We start from the raw sequence: 21,171 nt of genomic DNA, 5'->3' as shown, positions 1-21,171 counted from the left end.
GCATGAGACCACCATGGCTGCTGGTGGCCTGCATACTTCGGATACAAAGATACTAACAACAGTAACTGGAGTTTCACTGTAGGTGTCCGATAAGACAGAAGAAATCGGTGAGTCTCTTGAGAGTGAATCAAAGGAAAATGGCGTCTATGAGGCCAATTTCAACGCCGCTACGACTACATGCATGTAGCCAGCAAACATCTGACACGCCCGGTATCTACCCTATCAATACATACTTTGAAGAACCACAACGTGAATTCACTTACTTGAATCGTGCACATTCATTCACGCTCAATATTCTTCACCGCCTAGCCGGCATCCTCATCAATGCCCCTCGCCTCAATGCGTATGCCACAGTACATACAGGTATGTGTAACATTTTGACACGTCATGGCCTTTTCCCGTCAACCAACGCGAATGAGTGCTTCTTGATTCAACTAGCTACTATTGCCACGTCAGACTTTGTGCTGCATTGTCGAATGTATGCAAGCTTTGTCGCCTCGCTAGCTGAATAATACAGCTACCTTGAAGTATCAAGTCAAGAAAGCGTAGTGCAGGACGTGACAGTAAGAATAAGGATGATATCATCTTCCAGCCTCTTTTATTAGCAAATCAAACAAGTTGGCTCTTATTATGATAATCTAATGGAAGTACTCTCATGCTTAAGCACCAGTCTTCGTAGTAGGCAGAATCTTGCCAACAATCTCCCCACCATCCACGTCAATAACTACATCGCGCAAGTTATTCTGTTCTTCAATCTCCTCGTCGTCATCAAGGTAAGCATCTAGAACAATTCGCTTCACCTTTTCCGCGCCTGCCTTGAGACTACGCGCCCCCAGCTTATTATGGTAGTGTGCTTTTGCAAGAGTCGAGCAAACAGCACCATCCCGGCGAATCAGCAGTCTGAGATCGCCGATAAGCCGTTCCAATGGGCTCTTAGACAGCTGTATCGGCAGACGTAGCTCCTGCGCCAGCCCTAACAGGCATTTATGTGTGATGACGGCTTGTTCGCCAGAGGAGAACGGGAGCAAGGGAATGAAGTCCGAGATGCGTCCTGTCACAGGTGCCTGTGAGTCTAAGTTAGCTATCCGAAAAAAAGGGGCTCTGATGAAGGGTAAAGAAGGTAGACTTGCGCCAAATTGCTGGAGAAATCCCTCCTGCAACTGTTGGCTGAGCTTCCTGAGTAGTCGAGATTTTTCTTCCATGTCATCGCCAGCGATTCCTTCGTTATGATCATAAAATTCAAGAATGGCATCATCAAGCGCATTCGTAGCCATTATCCATATTGTATTCAAGCAATTGATCTTGTCGCCGTTGCGTCTGTCTCTGTATTCGCCTTTCTCGCACATTAGCTCCTTCATCGATCTCCGTCAATTGGTTGCCCTACCGTTGTCAAATGGAAGCAGCAAAGTTTGGTGAATTTCCTTTGTGGTTTTTTCGAACTCATCCAAGAAAACAATGCACTTCTTTCCAGAGTTCTTGGCAAGAAAGTTATTGACGGCTGAACCTTGTTCGTATCCGACGAATGGTCGTCTAGGGCCAAACAACTCCATCTCATGAGTGAAAGTGGTGCAATCAACCACTTCCAAGTCCAGGGATAGAAGATGACCAAGTTGGCGTGCCAGTTCGGTCTTTCCGTGGCCGCTGGGGCCAGCAAAGCATAAAACCAATGGCTGCTTCATAGGCATCATGAGATGGGTGAGCAGTCTCTGGATAAGGAGCTCCGTGGCAACGGTTTGGCCAACAAGGAAATACGGGATGCCCAACAGCTCTTGGCAGTTTTTGATGCGCGCAATCTGTCGCCTTTTTGTTGAAGGAGGCTTCATTTTCGTAGACTTTTCTAGAAAATATCTCTGGGTAAGATTGATGTTTTTTGAGAGCCTGGCCTTTGTGGCCTGGGAGCACCAGGCAGCTTCTGCACAGCCATCGGTCGGCGTCTGGCCCTTATGCTCGGAGCTTGCGATTACATCCTGTAAGTATGGTGTAAATAAGTCTATAGGAATAACACGAGCGGAAGCACCCTTGCTAAGAAGGACGGAGACCATGTTTGTAGTATCAATCTGCAACGTCTCGCTGCACATGATGGCAAAGGCCAAAAGAGGGACTCGTGAAGCCTCATATACTGCACTCGCACTCGCCCCAAATTCGGTCAAGAGGCGTACCATGTCCTCGTCATTTGATGCAACGGCGTAGAATATGAGAGGGAACCCCATGACGTTGGCATTGATATCCTGCCCAAGAAGCCTAGGGTCGTAGATGGTTAAATAGCTTCGAATACGAGACGCCGTGGCGCCATGCTGGATGGCTGCGGCGAGGCTATCGGGGCTAAAGTCGTCTTCTGTAGAGATTTCCAGCCGAGGCAGACGAGGCAAAGTAAAATCCCATTCTTTAGGATGATTGTCCTCATGTGTATCATCTGTGGATTCTTCGGCTTCACTCTTGTATCCCATATCGGAGGATGTTCTATGGGACATGACAGAATTTGATCTTGACTGTAACGGACTCTTGGACGCATCATCACTTTTTCCAAACTCCAATAATACTGGAGTTGATGATGCGGATTCGTCTTGCAAGTCTTTGGTGTACGATTCTAAGACCTGGTGATGTCTCTTGGCGTCTTCGACATCATTGTTGCAAATCTACAAAAGTATTACTAAAAAGGACGGGTAACCTTGCAGCATATATAAATAGGTACCTCTAATAAAGTAATAGCTCTCTTCCTAGAGCAACCGCATTCTTTCATCAGAGCCCGAATGAGATCGTCATGCGGCATGTTTGGCTGAATGTCCATCCAAAAGAGGGACTGTGTATCGGACATTTGCGTATGGTTGTGTGAATTCCGTGAACTCAAGTCTGGGAAGTAAAGATGAAAGATTAATTTGCCTGGGGAATGTCTTGGGGATTGCAAGGAGTTGGATGTTCATGTGCGTTGCGTGTAGCGAACATGTAGCTAACCGCTCAACGGATGATTTTTGTCGGCCTCCCAGAGTCTGCAGCCATCCAACCCTCAACAAATTCAATCCCTGCATGCAAAGGAAAGCCCAATGTCTCTCGCGTATGAAGATGAGGGGTTGGGCTCAATAATCCGGTAAATTGGCCAATTTTATGGCTGCCGCGAGACATACTGCGGGAGGCCTTCAACGCAGCCCGACTCCCATTAGGCAGCCAATCACCGCAATCCATAACTTTTCACATGGCCGCCTCAGCCAATTTACATGGATTCGGCCAACGCCGTTTCAGTAACAGAAGTGCTGAATATAACATTGTCCTCGTATTGGCTACAGGTATTGGCTACAGGTAGAAATCTCCCTCGCGTGTGTCATTGCATGTAAAACAGATGCTATCGTTGCCAGCCACCAACCAAGAACTGCAGCCCGCATAACCCCCTAGCGTTGCCTTCTTCGGTCCTAGGAGTCGCTACTATTGTCTCCGTGTGCGCATATACCCAAGCCTGACACAAGTGACATCTGCTCCTGAAGCGCCGTCTCGGTGACCTGCAGCTGGGCTTCAAGATCCTTGTAGGTGGCTTGCAAGTCCCTGAGCTTCCTCGACAACTGTTCCCCATTCGTCTTGTGAAACACCAACAGCCGCCGCAATTCATCCACTTCCTCGCAGTTTACTGAGCTTACCACGCTCATTCGCCCAAGTTCCCGCATCTCAGCCTCTGCTGCTTCTCGCTTTTGCCCCTCCTCGTGAGCTCTGTCCAGGAGATGGGCCACCTCTTGTTTCAATTGAGCGATCTCGACATCCTTGTCCGTTGTCTTTCTCTTTTCGTTCTCCAGATCTTTGCGGGAGGCCAAAAGATCCTGCACCAGCCTGTCCATTCTGTACACAACAGCATCTGTAGTCTCCAAGTCCATTCCCTGTGAAAGACGAGAGTTGGTTTGCTCAGGGTTGAACTCGACGTCGTCGTGAGTTTCTCTGCCAGTTTGCATGGTTTGTACTCGCATGGCAAGGGGGGTTTGAACATTGGAAGCCCATCTGCCGAGATCCCTATATTTGTGTGCTAACTCAGCCAAGGCCTGTGGGTTGTTTGGTTTGGCAGCCATAGTGATTGCAGAGATGATATTGTCAAAGAAATGATGCTTAATACGCGTATTGTATTGCCGGGAGAGATTTATTGTAGATGGTGATGAAGAGGAAGAGAGGAAGAGAAGAAGAAACAAGTCGAAATGGACAGCCGGGCTGCTCAATTTATCTGCCTCGCGACATTGCTTGCATACGCATGTACTCGGTGGATGGCATTGTCTCCACTCGACCTTGCATTCCTTTTAGTATGACGGGAGGCTTGCTGCATGATTCTATGTTACTCTCGCTGAACCAATCAATTTCATCAAGTGTGTTTGTAATAAGTAGCCATAAGTTTAAACCGACGTGGAGGCCATTGCTGATAGAACGCCGAAGGGTTGAGAAGAATTAGGAATAGATTCCCCTGGAACGAACCTCCCTGTTATTGTTGTTTTTCTTTCTTCAGGAGTAATGGTTCGTTTGTGATTTTGAACTACGTCAATGTAATGATTCACGTAATGAGAAGAGCGATTCAAGCTCACATTTCAACCAACGATGGCAGTTCTGGTGGGCGCTTTTAGCTTTTTGTTTGGCCGGGGGGGGATGGCTACTTACATAGATACTTATATAGGGTAGGCTCTAAGAACTATACATGTACCTACCTGGTATATACGTGCAGGTATTTATACATGTACACACACAAAGGCGGATGTGAATGCAGCAAGGGAAAACATGAGAAATGGGAAAGCTGTGGATGTGTATTAAAGCTAAAGCAACAAATGGGGTCAAAAAGTCACGGTGGCAAGCTCAAGCATCTTATGGTATGGCGTAGTGAGAATCAAGTTTTATAGAAGTTTATGGTTCCCGCTCTATGACCACCTGCGCCTATGCTACAAGAACCGCTGAATATGTAATCCCATAAAGAAAGAAAGAAAGAAAAGGGTATAATAGCGTGATACAAATTTTCGTCAACTGGCTTTAGTTCTCGCAGCCAAGCGAACGGTCCTGAATCAGGACCTCAAGGGGAAGTCCATTATCGCCAATAATGTCGACCTTGCCACTGTAGGAACAAACCAATTAGCTCTATGGTCTACAAAAGACCTGTCTACTCGTCCAGACTTACCCTTTGGTGGTACCATCGCCGTTGTCACACTCGTCCATGATGTTCTGGATAGCGTTGGCTAGGTCGGTCTGGCCAATACGTGTGCTCTCGTACGAATAGGCGTTCTCAATACAGGCAATGGCGCTGCCAACGCTGAAGGAAGCGGTATGTGCCGGGTCGATGGTTAGAGGGAATTCCAAAGGAGGCTGGAACTGGTTGCCGTGGACATCGTTCTGCAGGTTTCGTCCATCGGAGAGGGAAAAGGTGGGAATGGGATCAACTTTGGGGTGGCACTCGGCTGCAAAGCCCAAGGTGACGAGGGAGAAGAAAGCAGCGGCGTAGACTGAAGATCGCATTTTGGACTGTAGTTTTTTTTTTTTTTTTTTTGCCTTTTTGGAAATACAGAAACGGATGCTTCAGAGAGGCGTGTTGGGAGAAGGGAGGGGATGTGAAGTTAGGGTGCTAGTGCTGATAACTCAAAGGGATCAAGATCTTCACAAGTAGGAACCAAGTACTTTATATTCACCCAGCCTGAAGAACGCCCAATGTCATTTGTCAACTATAATCTGACTTCGATATTGGTCGTTATGCCCAAAATGTGCCCAGCTATTATTAGGCGTGGTTTATCAAGCTTAAAAACCCCAAATAGTGGCACCAAAAATAGGACGGGATGCAGCGCCGCCGCACGTTTTGGAGCCAGACTAGCCGTTACGGTGCTGGCATTGAGCACAGCCATAATCCACTTAGTCAAGAGAGGCTATTTCGAGCCACCGCAGTAGAATCAACTAACGCACAAATCAAGACGCTTGCTAGAGCTGCAAGACGCTGACGTGAGATCTTGGACGCTGTTGGTTGGTTATTTTGTCTAAGATAGTGTACATGTAAAGCAGCGCATGGACATGACTGGTGTCTGGCCCTTATGTAATTGCTCTGAGGCAAACCATCAACTCAATGCCAACTCCAGTCAGCAGCATCGCTTACCTAACTTGCTAAAGGGTTCCATCTTACCAAGTTCCATGTTTCTCTGGTTGGATGAGTAATCTCGGCTACCAGGTACTCTCCTTGTACTCTCCGTCTGGATGGATAGGCTGTTGCCGAGGCTGAAAGCCACACCTGTCACATGAAGGGTACAAAGGATTGAGTCTTGTCTGGGGTAATTCTCGCTTACAGAGCGCGATATGTTGGATCTTTTATAAAGCCACAGCTTCACAGGAGCGCTAAGTCATTAGAGCCGGTGTAAACTCAAATTTGAACCATATATAAGCTTCAAGCTGGGCTTTGCCAGCTTCATGTCAGAGTCTCGGGTATCAACAATGAACGGAGATTATACGAAACGACGTAGCAACGGAGAGCCGAGGAAGCAGCCGCGCTGGCGAATACCCTGACCCCAGCAATGAGGTTTCCATATAAGTATCGAGCAGAATACGGTAAAAAGACACTGCAAACAAGTTTTGTAAACCACTCTCTCCAATACGGAGGGGCTTCGTTTCTATACGCGTTTGGACGGCCTTCCTAATACGGACATTGTATCCGCTAACAGTGTTCCGAAACTCCAATTCTCGGTGTAGCTCTTCCAGACACCGCAACTGGACACCGTCATACATTGAACGCATTCCCACACTGAAACCTCATCTTCACCATGAAGGTCATCATCATTGGAGCCGGCCTTGGCGGTCTCACTGCTGCTTATGCCTTTGCAAAGAGCGGCTATGATGTCCTAGTCCTCGAGCGCAGCCCAAAGCTAAACCCTACGGGAGGCGGCATCAGCATCAGGCCAAGCGCAAGCCGGGTCATTCAGAGCTGGGGACTCCAGCCAGTCCTGGAACAAATCTGCGACAGGTCACCGTCCGTTACCTACCGCGAGCTGAACACCGGAGAGATCCGAACCACCGTCGTTGACGCTCCTGAGCATGCCGACTTGGGGTCCACCAGAAGGGCCTTTGTCAAGCTGCTTCATCACCAAGCGGTTCAAGCCGGAGCACAGATTAGATGCAGCGCAAACGTGGCAAAAGTTTCAGATGACGAAACAAAGGCTACTGTGACGCTGGAGAGCGGAGAGGAGCTTGTATGCGATCTTCTCGTGGCCGCAGATGGCATCAAGTCTCACACTCGCCGTACCGTGCTATCAGACCTTGGCCCTGCCGAGAAATGGGACCCAATTGTCGACCACACTACCTTCTACAGCTTCGACATGGCTGCCGCCGAGCTTACCGATAACCCGAGCTCGATGAAGCTGACGGAAAACTCAAACATCACCACCTGGAAGGGTGAAGGCGGCTTTGCCGTGACTCGGTATAGCTCCAAGTTCGGCAGGATCGGTCTTCTGTTTGCCATCCAGGGAGACACGGACCAGAAGGGCCTTTGGGACGAAAAGGGCGACATTGAGTTTGTGCGCCGCTTCTTCAAGGATGCATGCAGCGACATGATCAAGGCTCTAGGCATTGCAAAGACCTGTGACCGCTGGCGAGTCGCCGAAGTGCCCGACCTGCCACGTTGGTCGAGTCAGGCCGGCAGGATTGTGCTGTTGGGCGATGCCGCTCACGCAATGCATCCCAACGCCGCGCAGGGGTACTCGACTATTATTGAGGACATTGGCGTGCTGCAGTTCCTCTTCTCCGCCGTCTCCTCGGCTTCAGTGCCGCAGATTGTGAATGCCTGGCAGGCTATTTGCAAGCCTAGAGGGGAGCGCGTAAAGGCGTTTTCGCGATGGAACACGAAGCATCTGTCAGGAAGGACGGAGCATGCCATTGGCGTCTCGCACGCCGATAGTGTGCTGGAGAAGATTGTGCCGGACAAGAATGCCGAATTCAGTAGTCTGGAGTTTTGGAAGTGGAACGTAGAGTACGATGCCATTGGCGAGGTAGGTCCATCTGTTCATCCATTGTCGATATGCCCTCAGCCAAATTTGAAACTAATCCGTTGTGAATCTAGGCGAAGAAGTACCTCGCAAATACCAGCACGCCCTCTAAGCTGTAGATAGGAGAGGGTGTACGATACACGCAGTTGTATTTGGTAGAATGGTGGATACCTGTAACATGAAGCATTTCACTCTCTATTTTGACCCTGCAGTAGTTGTCGAATGAGCTACATACGTGTGTCCTCGCGTGCAAAAGTGTGATTGTATGCCATCAAAAGTGCGCTTGTAGCGAGAACAAATTCACGTACCCGCCCCCCTTTTCATCTAGCGCGTTTCTTGGCAGAGGCTGCTGCCTGAGTGGTACTAGTAATGTACGAGTATTGATGTTGGGTCTAACAAACGAAGAGTCAGCGTGTAGAGCCGAGGTGCATATTATACTCTTCGTTTATACAACTCCTCACCATTTCCCTCCCGTCCTTTCATCCGCTTCCTTCATCACACTGGTTCATGAAAAATGACACCATCAAAGCCTTTGCCGACTTTCGAGCCCATTCCGTGGGAGTTCATCCACGCCTACCCACAGAACCCTTTGATAGGGGACTTCGAACTCATCCTTCCCAGAGCTTTTGACCCCCGCATCCCGTTTGGCTGGGGTTTCACTATCTACCGTGCCGTTTTTGGTGAGGGGACGGACACCCGTTTCGCCGAGGGCCTGAATCGGTTTGAGAAATGGATGAGATGGCAGACTAGGATGTCGCGCTATGACAATGGAGGAGGATATAGCACCCCGCGTCCACAAGATATTCCACCGCCCGGGCCTGACATTAGTGATGATCTCGCGGCGCGACTGTATAATGAAGTTGTGGAAGAATACCCAGACGCTCAAGATGTAATCACTGGGCCGGAAGGGAGCGAGGATTTCACCCCTGTTGCCCTCGATTTCATCTCCCGAGTGGAATCTTTTAATATCGACTTTGATGCGTGTGATTGGGACGAGGGCCGGAGACACGCCCGCTATGATACTTGCTTGGTCATCGATGAAAGAGTCTTGAAAATGCTCGAGGAGCTTCCGGAAGATCCCCCGGAAGTGATTCTTCGTGAAAAATCTGACCCTGTGAAAAAATCAACAGATGAGCTCCTCCGGAAGACCTGGTTATGGATCTTGGATCGAGAGACCGCAATGCGGATTGAGGAGGGAGAGGAGAGTCCAGCAGTGGAATTCCCTCCTTGGATTCGGATTCGATTACATTCACTACAATATCTGTTCTTCATGAGAGCTCGGGGCTTCATTCCTAGGGGCTGGCCGTACGTAGTGGAAGAAGATAAGGAACACTGGGATACTATAAGGTGGTGGAGCTCATCAGGACGCCTCATTACAGATTGCCGGCGGTATTATCGTGCTGAGAGAAAAGGAGGAGATGAAGAGGCTCGGGACAGTAACTAATAGGAAATAACGCTATCCAGCTGCTACCTACCTATCTACTATATGTAGCAGGTAAATACATGTCAAGTATTCGAATCTCGTGGTACATGTATTTGTATCAGAGTTATGCATAGCTACTAAGAGGCATCAAGATAGAGTTGCAGTAAAGGATTATAGCATGTCACTGCTTACTCATCCCAACCAAACCCAATCCAACTGCTGCTATTGCTGCAGGAACCAAGAATCGTGCACAACAATGACTGGAATGTTGGAGCAGAGAAGTCGAAGCAATATCGAGGACATGCTGGGGAAATATTGAAGGATCAAGGATGTGTGGCGCTGCCACTGCACCTTAGCGTTAGCACCAGCGGCGGTGTGTGGCGCACGCACCAACCGATCCTTTGGTAGCTCTTAGCCCGAGTTTTATCGCGACTCGAATTCGAATTAATCCTTGTCACTATCGAGATCCCACGCGCCTTACAATGTGCGGCATCCATGCCGCCATATCAGCGGATGCAGGTCGCCACCAGTTGTCTCCAGCGCTCGAGCGAAGGCTTCGGAACCGCGGCCCTGACCATCTTGGAGCCGTAGAGGTGCAGCTCTGTCCAGGCGAGAGCCCTCTTCACTTGACCCTGACCTCGACGGTTCTGTCTCTGCGCGGAGACCATGTTGCAAAGCAGCCCTTAGAGGATGCGGAATCCGGATCCGTGCTTTGCTGGAACGGCGAGGCCTGGAAGCTCGGCGGGAAGCCCGTCGAGGGCAACGATGGCGAGGCTGTCTTGGCCCTGCTGACGGCCGCGAGCCGTAACCTTGGTAGCGAGGATAGTGTCCTCGGCGCCCTGCGATCCATCGAGGGACCTTTTGCCTTCATCTTCCTGGACAAGAGAGCAAGGAAGCTGTACTATGGGCGAGATCGCCTCGGGCGTCGGTCACTGCTGCTGAAAAGGGGAGATGAGTTCCTGCTCTCCAGCATAGCAGAAGCCCCTGCTGTGGGATGGGCCGAGGTTGAAGCAGATGGCTGTTATACTATTCAGCTGGATGGACAAAGCTCACCAAAGGAGCTGATGCCCATTCGCCATGACTGGGACCAGAACAAAGACTTGGTAAGTTTGCATAGAGGCGCTCTCACAGGCTACTAGGAGTAAAAACATGCCAACCGCAATTCGTGCTACTCATGTTATCAGGTATCAAGTATTGGCACTTTCAACGCCGCCATCCCTACTGCTACGACAGCTCCGTTGAACAGCCAGTCCATCTCAGTAGCACAGCTACGGGACCATTTGATGCAATCGCTCCAGTTTAGAGTTCTAAACGTTCCGAGACCGCCAATGGCGGAAACGTCAGATGCGCGAGTTGCAGTATTGTTTTCGGGAGGGCTAGATTGCACGGTTCTGGCCCGAATTGCCAGTGACATCATGCCACCGGGACAAGCCATTGATCTTATCAACGTGGCATTTGAGAATCCCAGGATTGCTTCGCAAAACAAAAACCTGTCCACCGCTGAGCTATATGAGCTGTGTCCTGACAGGGTGACTGGGAGAAAGTCATTTGCAGAGCTGCTAACTGTCTGTCCAGAAAGACAGTGGCGATTTGTTACTGTAAGGATTAGCAACGCTTGGTGGCGAGGTGAAGCCAATAGTGAATCTCAAATATTAACCCATATGTCTAGGTAAATGTTCCATATGAGGAGACGTGCGCTCATCGAGCAGAGCTGATAGACCTCATATACCCCCATAATACTGAAATGGACCTCTCGATTGCTTGTGCCTTGTACTTTGCCGCAAGAGGACAGGGGATGGGACAGCTGAGCTCGGAGTTAGAAGCGGCTGAATCGTATAGCACAACAGCCCGCGTGCTGCTATCGGGGCTTGGTGCGGACGAGCTTTTTGGCGGATATGTCCGGCACGCCACCGCTTTTACACGAAGCGGATATCCAGGTCTAATAGACGAACTGAAACTAGACGTCGGCCGACTGGGCAAGAGGAACTTGGGGCGAGACGACAGGGTCATGGCTCATTGGAGCAAAGAGGTGAGGTTTCCATATCTGGACGAGAGCCTTGTCAAGTGGGCGATTGAGCTGCCTGCGTGGGAGAAGTGCGACTTTGACAACCAGGGGACTGGATGTGATTTGGAGCCCGAGAAGAGGGTGCTGCGCCTCTTGGCTGACAGCCTGGGTATGCACTCTGTGGCGACGGAGAAGAAACGAGCGGTAAGTGACAGGCTCAATGAAGTATCCAAGGACTGCAGACTGTAACTAATCATCTTTTTTTTTTCTAGATTCAATTTGGAGCGCGAACTGCCAAGATGGAGAGCGGCAGGGTCAAGGGCACCACCCTTCTTCTTCCTTGAGGTATATATGATTGCGTTTACACATAACTACACCAACGCAAGGAGACGCATGGATTTGTGCAGAGAGCACGAGGCAGAAAGGGCAGGTCTCGGCGGTGATGATGAAAACAGATACTTCCGAGCTACAAAGGCCACAGGCCGCATCAACGGAACGATTGCGTGTTTGCTGCCCGCAGCTAACCCCTTTGTCCAGATGCATGACCTGTCTGATTCTTAGAGAGTCGGTAGCAGTGACGTCGTTAAAGGCAAGTCTGAGCCGAGATGTGTGACCCTTTTTGGTAAAATGTTACCCTAGAATCCATAGCTCTTGAAATAAATATACAGAAATTGGGTTATAGAATTTGCGGAGAACGAAGCTATGGATGCAGATAAAGTCTGCTTTTTTTTATTCTGTAGTCAAGTTTGCTCTTAACACTTGGCAATACAGAAAGTCCGGTTCGCCGCACCCGTTCCGTAATGTTAGTCGTAATTCTTGTATTCCAAATAGTACGTTGATTCGATTTAAAAGCAACCTCTTTTACCCATACGAGCCCCAACTCTCCCTCGAGCTCTTTCTACTGTGTATATCCCCACACCAAACCCAGCTCTCAACTTGACGTGACTCGACAAGGATCCATCCCCTAATCGGATGTGCGGGAGAGGGAACTCGGTGATAGCACGTCAGACAGGGGTCATTAAAAATGGCCTAGGATGGAACCGGAGAAGCGGAATACGAAGCGAAGGGGGAACGTCGATCAAAATGTTAGCTAGCGATGGGATATAGAGCACCTGATTCTATGATGTTTGATGCTTGTAAGTGGCGTTGCTGCTTGTATGAGTATATATTGATAGACAAGATTTGAAGCATTAGAGGATGGTCTTGTATTACATGTGTGGAACTGCACTAATGATTAATGCTGGTATTGTGCACGTCATTTCATCGAAGCTCTGGGTAATGCGACAGAGGGGATCTGCGATTCGGGTCATCGGGATGGAGTTTCATCTTTTGTCGGTCACGATTTCACCAAGAGTCTGTGCGAGGAAAGTCAACTGATCATGTCGAACATTGCCGTCTTGGGGGTGGGTATTCATGAGCCATCATTTCTCGTTGCGATACCGCCATTACTCGTACGTTGGGGCATGTCCGAGGGAGATTAATAGAAACGAGAGAGAGGTTAAAAAACAATAGCGAGATATTGTGCATGTGCCATCATCGTAATACCCAAGCTGTATGTGAGCCGTTTCGGAACTATAGTGGACGCAACTCTGTGCTTGAATCCCGTATTGCCTGTCCGGAGCTTTATTTTTTGACACCTCGATTTTCCCGACCCCTTGCGCTTCGCCCCAAAAAACCAAGCGAGGGGGCACGGCAGAACCCTGGTTACTGGACAAGGGAGAAAAACAGTCTTGTTCTTTTTTGGTCCTCTTCCTGTTCTTTTCGTTTTTTTGCTGGGATGCTTTTGAGCCTCTTTGATGGCTCATTTCGATGTAAGTCAACGCCACGTTTAGCTGCGTGGATATGTATCAAATAAGATGCAGCATTATTAGGTCTAGCCACGAGTCCGGCGATATGCATGTCTCTGATAGTCATGTCCAACTGAGACATGATAGCGCATCAGCTTCTAAATGGCACCCAAACGTTCAATTATATTGAATGTAGCGTCTGAATCGCTAACCAAGACATTGTGGCAGACTAACACCACTAGCATTCAACGTGACTTGTCTTCTTACACCTAGCTTCACGCCGGCACATGTACTACCACAGATGCCAAGCAGACATCTATCCAAGTCTATCACATCTCAGTATTGAGCGAGATTGCTGGTCAAAGGGAGAAGAAGCCGGTGGATACACCTAGTAGGAGGGGAAGGGGGCTCATACGCAGAGCCGCGTGTCGAGTAATTTCATACGCTACTCGAGTTGTCACTGTCTTTTCATGACAGAGACGTCAAATTGCCATCTACATGTACACTGACCATCATCATTATACTTTACAAGGAGTACAAGCAGACATACGTGGATATAGATGATTAAACAATACAACACTGTCATGCTCTATACAACATGCAATATAATCCTAAGAGAATATCGAGGTAACCAATACACTATCTAGACGAATAATGCCGCTCATCTAAGTTCTTCACATACTGCCTCCGAAAGCACAAACCAGCCGCATGCCATGTCGGCACCGCCCACACATGATCATTACACTTATACCTGCAACTCGGATTCGGCAAATACCCAACTGACAGCGGCCGACCCATGCTTCCCCCTGTCACCGGCACTCCAATACCAAGCTCCCCAACTGCCGGACTGTGCTAGCAGCAATTCTATCCAGAGCCACTGCCAAGCTAACTACACAAGCGAAAGAAGCAAAGGCCTCTCTTCGCTAGAACGACATCTCTCGTCTGCCTTCGCCCCATTAGGGGTCCGTAGTAAGGGGAGCCCAACACCAAGATGGAAGAGTCATGTTATACTGTAAGAAGAAAGAAAAAAGGAGCATCATCGTGATATCTGTCGTGTATATAAGGACCGTTGATCATCTCCCATTCCCGTCCTGTTCTTCTCATCCTCATCCACAACTCTCTCTCAGATCCCACAACTCCCACAAAAGCCTTCAGCTTCAGTCATCCCTTTCGACAACCCCAAGTCAATCCTTTCAGCTTGAATCATCACTACAATAACATTCACAATGCATTTCCTTGCAACCGTCGCCTCTCTGGCCTCCGTCGCCATGGCCGCCTCCGTCACCAGCCCAGCCTGCTCGGCCCACACATCCAACGTCCAGCTCGGCAACAAGATCCTCGCCGAGGCCGCCACGGACATTGACAATGCCCTCAGCCTCGCCGCCGGCTTCAAGTGCCCTGCCCCCATGGCCTACAGCCCCTGGACAAAGGCCTGCTCGTGCCTGCCCGGCCAAAAGTACGACACCACTCAGAAGTCGTGCTCCGGCTCGGCCCTCGTCGGCGCCTGGCCGCTGCCCAAGTGCGATGCCTCGGGCTCGACCGTCGCCCTCACTGCCTTCTGCGCCATCTCGCCCACCAAGTTCACAAAGTACGATGCCACACACGCCTGGTGCCAGGCTACCATCGAGACCTTCACCTTCTGCGCCGAGGCCGAGATCGAAGCTGAGATCTCCGCACTGGGCCTGGGCATCAACCTCGATGTTGAGCTCGACATCTCCCTGACCTCCAAGATCAGCGCCACCCTCCGCAGCACCTCGGCCGCCCTCGCCTCGCTCTTCATCGAGACTCTGGCCGAAGCCGTCGTCATCTTCAACACCAACGCCTTCGGCCTCGCTGCTGTCGCCGCCGATGTCGAGGTTTCCCTGACCACTGGTGTCTTCGCCCAGCTCCAGTCCGCCGCCTGCCTGCTCGGCTTCGGAACCTGCCAGTTCGACTGCGTCTCCTTCAGCACCAAGGGCTGCCACAACTACATTGACGTCGTCGGTGCTCTCGGTGGCCGCATTTCTGGCCTTGTCGGCGTCACCATCCTCCCTGATGTTATCCTCTCCATTAGCTCCATCAAGGCCGTCACCCACCTTGTCGTCAAGGACATGCTGTGCGCTAGCCTCAAGCTCAACACTCCTCTCATCTCCGAGTACAAGTACACTTGCTAAATTACCAACCGCAAGTTGTGTTGAGTGGAGGAGTTGACAGTTGGGTTCCTTTCAGAAGAAGCATGTTTGTAGATAGAGTCCTGCTTTTGGAGCGGGAGCGATATGGATATTTTGCATAAAAGAGCGCGGTGTTGGTTGACGGGGGAAAAGAGGAATTGGATCAATGTCAAGATGGTGCTTATGAGTGAAGCAATCCTATTCTAGAGTTTAGAGGTATTTAGTAATATAATGTATAGTTAGTTTGGATTAATATATCAATGCAGTAGACTTCGCATTGCTTTCCTTGCTCATTGGCCCTTGATATTCCGACTTTCGATAATAGTTAATTATATTGAACAATGACTCCTTGATCAACTGCTGTATTGATACAGCATCGTTGTAGTATAGTAGTACAGTCTGTTAAATTACCCACAGAAACACCTAACAGCCCATGATAAACCCCGTTCGTTCAAGCACTTACAGGAATCGCAATTTGCTTGCCAAATTTATCCACCCCAAAATGACTAAACGCCTCTTCGTCATTCTCATCCAACAAAAACGCCCGGTCTTCATCCTCTGGAGAAAGTTTTGCGTACAGGCCTTCACCAGCCTTTGGCCACATGGGCGGAAGAGAATCTCGATAATCCGTCAACGGCGATTCCTCCTCCTTAGGGATTGATGCTATCTTGATTGTCTTTTTAGAAGCCTTGTGTTTGTGCTTCACCCTGGGTTCCAGCACAGTGTGACCATGCCGCATCCGTGTACCGGATCGAGAGCTCTGATGTGAATGCTTTGACCTGGCTGAAATGGCGCTCATCGCTTTGGCATTCCAACTTGGAGAGTCAAACATGGGTAGATCGGGATGCTTCTTTGCGACAGAGACCATGATGTCGACCAGCAACTGTGGCTTTAGCTGATCGCAGAATGATAGAATATTCAACACCTCTGTTTTTGTCTTCCCATAGAAATATTCCGTTAACTGCAGATGTTGAATTAGTTCCACCTAGTTTGCTTCTCTAGGCATGGATGCTTGAGTTTGAACTTACTGCCGCGTCTGATGCGTGCCCTGCCCAAAATCCAACGAGTTCTTCTTTGGGTGGAACGACGTCATCTGGGAGAGCCGCCAAATTCTTTGCTCGCCGTCTCTCTATTTCATTTTGCTGTTGAGAATATCCCGTGCGATGATTCGCCACATCGTTGTCACTCATGCTCAAGCATGAAGGGCACATGAATCTTGAAGCCTGCTGCATATCCTCCGTTTCCACTAATAACGATGCACACCCTTGGTGCCACAGCCTGGAACAACTGCTGCAGGGAATGAACGGATTGTCTGATCCCAACGAACTTTCATCACATTTGGAGCACTTTGCCTCAATGTCTGATCGCACAGCACCCGGTATCTCCGTTACCGATAGCGTTACCGCTGGTGTTGGAGCAGGTATGGGAAGTGACATTGTGTTTTGAGTGAAATCATCCGCCTCTTCATTATCCTCTCGCTTCCTCTTCATTCCAATAAGCTGATTTGCCGCAATGATATTCGCTGCGCTGCCCAATGGCAGGTGAGTTGGCGATATGGGCATTGTGAGCGTGTCGCGTATGCTTGAGCCATTAGGCCCATTCGGGACATCCTTCCTTTCATCTTCTGTTTGTAGAACCGCCTCTGATTTATTCGAGGGATTTGAGCTTGATGGCTCTTCATCATTCTTAATAAGATCAAGGATCCACGACGCGGATGGAAACTGTAGCGTATACGAAGGCCGTGGTATCGAGCTTGGAGCGCATCCATTCTCAGTGTCGGCATTGACAATCGGACCAGGCTCTACAATAACAGCCGCCGGTGAATCCCGCATGCTGGTATCCTCATCTTTTGACTCAATTGGAACATTATTCGATAATGGCGTCTCCATTGCGCGTTCTGATTTGAGCATTACCCGTATAGTGCGATAAGCTTATTGCGTATGAAGTGAGAAGAGCTCTTCTCATGACATGCTCTTACAAAGACGAAGTGAGAAATTGTGTGCCCGCACGTATAATGACCCACAGAATTTTTATTAATGAGAAAGAGAAAGGAAAATAAAAACCCCCCCGATGAATTTAAAACATGTTTGCAATGGTTTATTGACGTCTGACGATGGTCAGTAAGGCACCATTTTCGGAAAGCGTGAGAGGCTGGAAAAGACGGAAGGAGGGATCATGTGATCTATCACATGATGCACATCACCTAATGCGCACAGTGTCGCTCATAAGTCTCCGTGCTTACAACTTCGTCCAACAATTGTTTGTTCGCCGATGTTAAACAGACAAACAGGCAAACAGGCAAACAAGCAAACAATCCGTGATACCCTGTACAGAAATGAGTCTTATTCATCGCTCATAATCTAAGTGATGTCTAATGCAATCCTATATGATTCTCATGGCTTTCATAACTTTTCATGCATCTCATCGCACCACTCCCTGATCCTTCAGCGCAGTAATATCCGCCTCACTTAATCCGAGATGCTCGCTGAGGATTTCATCTGTATGCTGGCCCAGCACCGGAGGAGGAGTCCTGACAATGGGCTGGGTCTCGGACCATTTCACAGGCGTGTTGACCATTTTGATTGGGCCGCAATATTCGTGGTCAATCTCAATGACCATGTCACGAGCCTTGGTGTGGCTGTGGTTGAGCGTCCCCTGAATATCATTGATAGCGGCGTAAGGCATTCCGGAGCCCTCGAATACCTCGAGCCACTCCTGCGTTGTTCGTTGTTGTGTGATGGCTTCGATTTCGGCCTCTAGTTCGTTGCGATGCGCAACTCGGTCGGCATTTGTTTTGAACTTGGCGTCGTCCTTCCAGTGCGGCTTGCCAATGCCGTCACAGAGGACACCAAACAGCCGATCGTTGCCACCGCCAATGAGAATGTCTCCGTCCTTTGTCTTGAACGCTCTGTATGGCACGATGGACGCTGTGAAGCTTTTAGCACATTTGAATCTGAAACCTGGTAAAGTGCCATTGACTTACGATGAGCAGTCCCCCATCTGCCGCTGTCCTTTTTGCCGCTTATCAGACTGCTGCTTGCAATGTTGGCCAAGGTGGCTGTTTGACAGTCGCTCAATGCCACGTCAATGTGTTGGCCCTTTCCAGTCCTGGCTCTTGATAAGAGTGCTGCCATGATGCTGTTGCTGGTGTAGAGCCCCGTGGTCAAGTCTGTGACAGCGACGCCCACTTTGACTGGCGGGCCATCCCGTGAGCCTGTGATGTGCATCAGGCCAAATTCAGCCTCGACCATGACGTCGTAGCCAGCACGGTTGGAATAAGGCCCCGTCTGGCCGTAGCCCGTAATAGAGGCATAGATGAGTCCGGGGTTGATCTTTCGTAGAGTCTCATAGTCCATTGAGTACTTCTTCAGTGTGCCCGGGAGGTAGTTCTCAACCAGGATGTCGCATTTTGCTGCAAGTTTATGCAAGATGTCCACTCCACCCTGGTGCTGAAATGATAGTCCCAGAGATTTCTTATTGCGATTTGCCTAAAAATAAAAAACAGAGAGTTTACAAGAGGTTAGCTTCCATTGGTCACGGCAGTTGTCCAAGTCTATAACCGTCAAGTTGGTTCATACCCCTAGAAAGTAAGCAGATTCACCGGGACCTTCTCTCCCAGATTCCGGCTTATACTTTGCATATGGAGGGCCCCATGCTCTGGTATCGTCTCCTCGCGTTGGATGCTCGATCTTGATGACTTCAGCGCTGAAAATTCGTTAAACTAATGCGTCAATGTTGGCCACACAAGGCAGACTGTCATGTCGGACAAGCTTACCCAAGATCTCCCAGAATTTGAGTGCAGTATGGCTGAAGCAAGTTAGCCAGGGGTTACTTAGGTAGGCATTTGCGGGTGCATCTATTTATACGCATCCAGGTAGATGCATGCAGTGCACACGTGTGAGACGCCAACTTACACCAGCCAATACTCGAGTCATGTCTAGCACTCGATAGCCCTCGAGAGGCAAAGGAGCACCGCTGACGGCAGCCGCAGAGTAACGGCGAATGCCATGTGCTGCTGAATTAAGCCATTGAGCTGGCGAAGAGCCGAAGCGAGAGAGTCTGCCGAGGCCTGAAACAGCCTTGCCCCGGATCTGGGACATTGTGATATGTAATTATGGTGGGTGCGTCTTGGAGAGTTTTCGTATCATCGGAATAGTAAAAGAAGGAGGAGAGAAAAGAAGAAGCAGGTCAACTACCGATCAGGCGTCGTCAAGTGCATTTACCGGCCGGTATCGCCTGGGATGGATCGTGAATAGCTGGTTGATGGTGGAGTTTGTCGCCCAGCAATTGCCCATTTACTGCTGTTTTGAGCCAAACCCCCCTGGGGTCGGCTGTATTCGGCTCATATTAGTGGGCGAATGTGGCTTAGTGGCTGAGGAGCGAGTGCAGCCATCGAGGCATCATGAGTTTGAGTTAGTCATCTGAGAGAATAAATAGGAGCACGCGCATGCTGCTGCGATTCCAGGCACGAAATACATCAACGGACTAGCGCAGCTGGTAACTGTGGTAATGATCGTAATGATAATAATGGTAGTAATGATAGTAATGATACATGTACCGGTGCTAGTGTCGACACGAAGCGCCGGACAAAACTATCGACAGCACCCTGTTTCTTATTGCGTAGGTTGCCAAGTGACGGCTCACCTAAGAGCTACAGTAGCTGCCGGAGGGCCGTCTTGGAAAGATAGTTTGGATAGGTAGGCATTGACGGAATATAATTGCTGAATCATTACTCCGTAGTCTACTCCTTAGTATTTATTCAGACTTTACGGCGTACATAGTAGCGAGCGGTTTGCTTGTAACTGCATGTGGGCTAGCGAATCTTCGCGGTTGCCAGGAGAGGAAATATTGCCCCCGTCTGTTGATACGAGGTAATAGTACAGCACTTCGTATTACAGCACAATGTTTATTGCCGTAGCAAACAACAGCTTGAATTATTGATTTCCCGCCGTCCATGCGACCTTGGCATCTTCTATTGTCGACTCGGACCATCCATTGTCTCTCTCTCGACCCCAAATTAACCATTTCCCTTCAACCAACACTCAATATGGGAGCCCTTGGCCGGGTCATTCCAAATCAAGAACCGCTGCGAGCACGGCCACACAGTCGGCGTTGCATCCGCCGTTGCTGATGTGACGCTTGGCCCTCTCGAGGCTAAACTCGACGCTTTATGGTGACACGGACGCCTCACATCCTGCCGGCTATTCGCCATCCAGGCGAGGCGATTCCCAAACGGGCTCTGCAACCATGATCCCCGGGCCGCAGCGCTTACTGATACCGCCATAGTCGTTGTTACATGCACATACAGTATGTAGGAAGCAGTGCGGCAGAAGCACAAAGTTGCTTACTGGGGAAGAATAACAAGGGCTTGCTGCTCAGCAACTCGGGCGTCTCCACTTGGCTGTGGGATGATCAAGATGCGCGCAAAAGCCCGTCAAGCGTCGTATCCGCCCCCCATCCGCCCATACTGCACAGTACCTGCAACTATCCCCGTTCATAGTGTCTGTTTCTATTAATACATAGTATTATCCGCGCTGTTGCTCTGCCAATATCGCCAGTGCACAATACGGCTTAGCTCACCGTCAGTGACGCAAAATGCTTGCTCGTTCTGTTACTTCAAAACTGGAGGCTTTCCCGCCAGCCTTGCTCCCGAGTCAACTCTGGACATAACAAAAGCCTTTTGGAAGCGTCTCGAGGCTGTGCAGCGCCCAACGGCCCAGGCGATCGAACCGGCCGCCAGCCTGGATGATTTGCGTTACACCATGGCGTTACGGCTGTAATTGAATGTGGCTCGTTCGCAAAAGCGCTACTAGTACCACCACGATACGAATTCGACCCGTTT

The 21,171-nt window shown here is 49.6% G+C and overlaps 8 protein-coding genes across 8 annotated transcripts; 3 read left to right on the top strand and 5 right to left on the bottom strand.

Annotated features, from left to right (window-relative positions):
• Nucleotides 1–659: 659 nt before the first annotated feature.
• TRIVIDRAFT_160288 (uncharacterized protein) lies at nucleotides 660–2,447 on the bottom strand (the record flags this gene model as incomplete). The annotated part of the gene is made up of 3 exons (XM_014096172.1): nucleotides 660–1,072; nucleotides 1,127–1,333; nucleotides 1,385–2,447. 3 exons carry the CDS (start codon nucleotides 2,445–2,447, stop codon nucleotides 660–662), a joined length of 1,683 nt encoding a protein of 560 aa, XP_013951647.1.
• Nucleotides 2,448–3,404: 957 nt separating this feature from the next.
• TRIVIDRAFT_66362 (uncharacterized protein) lies at nucleotides 3,405–4,046 on the bottom strand (the record flags this gene model as incomplete). Its single annotated transcript, XM_014096171.1, has 1 exon — nucleotides 3,405–4,046. The coding sequence occupies one exon, from the start codon at nucleotides 4,044–4,046 to the stop codon at nucleotides 3,405–3,407; it is 642 nt and encodes a 213-aa protein (XP_013951646.1).
• A 937-nt stretch (nucleotides 4,047–4,983) lies between these two features.
• TRIVIDRAFT_66361 (uncharacterized protein) lies at nucleotides 4,984–5,463 on the bottom strand (the record flags this gene model as incomplete). Its single annotated transcript, XM_014096530.1, has 2 exons — nucleotides 4,984–5,065; nucleotides 5,129–5,463. 2 exons carry the CDS (start codon nucleotides 5,461–5,463, stop codon nucleotides 4,984–4,986), a joined length of 417 nt encoding a protein of 138 aa, XP_013952005.1.
• A 1,283-nt stretch (nucleotides 5,464–6,746) lies between these two features.
• TRIVIDRAFT_210347 (uncharacterized protein) lies at nucleotides 6,747–9,705 on the top strand (the record flags this gene model as incomplete). Its single annotated transcript, XM_014096170.1, has 2 exons — nucleotides 6,747–7,967; nucleotides 8,494–9,705. The coding sequence occupies 2 exons, from the start codon at nucleotides 6,747–6,749 to the stop codon at nucleotides 9,406–9,408; spliced, it is 2,136 nt and encodes a 711-aa protein (XP_013951645.1).
• Nucleotides 9,706–9,869: 164 nt separating this feature from the next.
• Nucleotides 9,870–11,736, top strand: TRIVIDRAFT_43236 (uncharacterized protein; the record flags this gene model as incomplete). Its single annotated transcript, XM_014096169.1, has 4 exons — nucleotides 9,870–10,490; nucleotides 10,572–10,985; nucleotides 11,057–11,596; nucleotides 11,665–11,736. 4 exons carry the CDS (start codon nucleotides 9,870–9,872, stop codon nucleotides 11,734–11,736), a joined length of 1,647 nt encoding a protein of 548 aa, XP_013951644.1.
• A 2,561-nt stretch (nucleotides 11,737–14,297) lies between these two features.
• TRIVIDRAFT_216779 (uncharacterized protein) lies at nucleotides 14,298–15,598 on the top strand (the record flags this gene model as incomplete). The annotated part of the gene is made up of 1 exon (XM_014096168.1): nucleotides 14,298–15,598. The coding sequence occupies one exon, from the start codon at nucleotides 14,406–14,408 to the stop codon at nucleotides 15,330–15,332; it is 927 nt and encodes a 308-aa protein (XP_013951643.1).
• Nucleotides 14,298–17,218, bottom strand: TRIVIDRAFT_210345 (uncharacterized protein; the record flags this gene model as incomplete). The annotated part of the gene is made up of 3 exons (XM_014096167.1): nucleotides 14,298–15,527; nucleotides 15,793–16,290; nucleotides 16,358–17,218. 3 exons carry the CDS (start codon nucleotides 17,216–17,218, stop codon nucleotides 15,384–15,386), a joined length of 1,503 nt encoding a protein of 500 aa, XP_013951642.1.
• A 532-nt stretch (nucleotides 17,219–17,750) lies between these two features.
• TRIVIDRAFT_57321 (uncharacterized protein) lies at nucleotides 17,751–19,429 on the bottom strand (the record flags this gene model as incomplete). The annotated part of the gene is made up of 5 exons (XM_014096166.1): nucleotides 17,751–18,256; nucleotides 18,313–18,817; nucleotides 18,908–19,034; nucleotides 19,105–19,136; nucleotides 19,244–19,429. 5 exons carry the CDS (start codon nucleotides 19,427–19,429, stop codon nucleotides 17,751–17,753), a joined length of 1,356 nt encoding a protein of 451 aa, XP_013951641.1.
• Nucleotides 19,430–21,171: the final 1,742 nt, after the last annotated feature.

The sequence above is a fragment of the Trichoderma virens genome (assembly GCF_000170995.1).
Source record: "Trichoderma virens Gv29-8 chromosome Unknown TRIVIscaffold_88, whole genome shotgun sequence".
Taxonomy (NCBI): domain Eukaryota; kingdom Fungi; phylum Ascomycota; class Sordariomycetes; order Hypocreales; family Hypocreaceae; genus Trichoderma; species Trichoderma virens.
The sequence above is the reverse complement of the archived record's forward strand: the minus strand, read 5'-3'. Positions and strand labels throughout refer to the sequence as shown.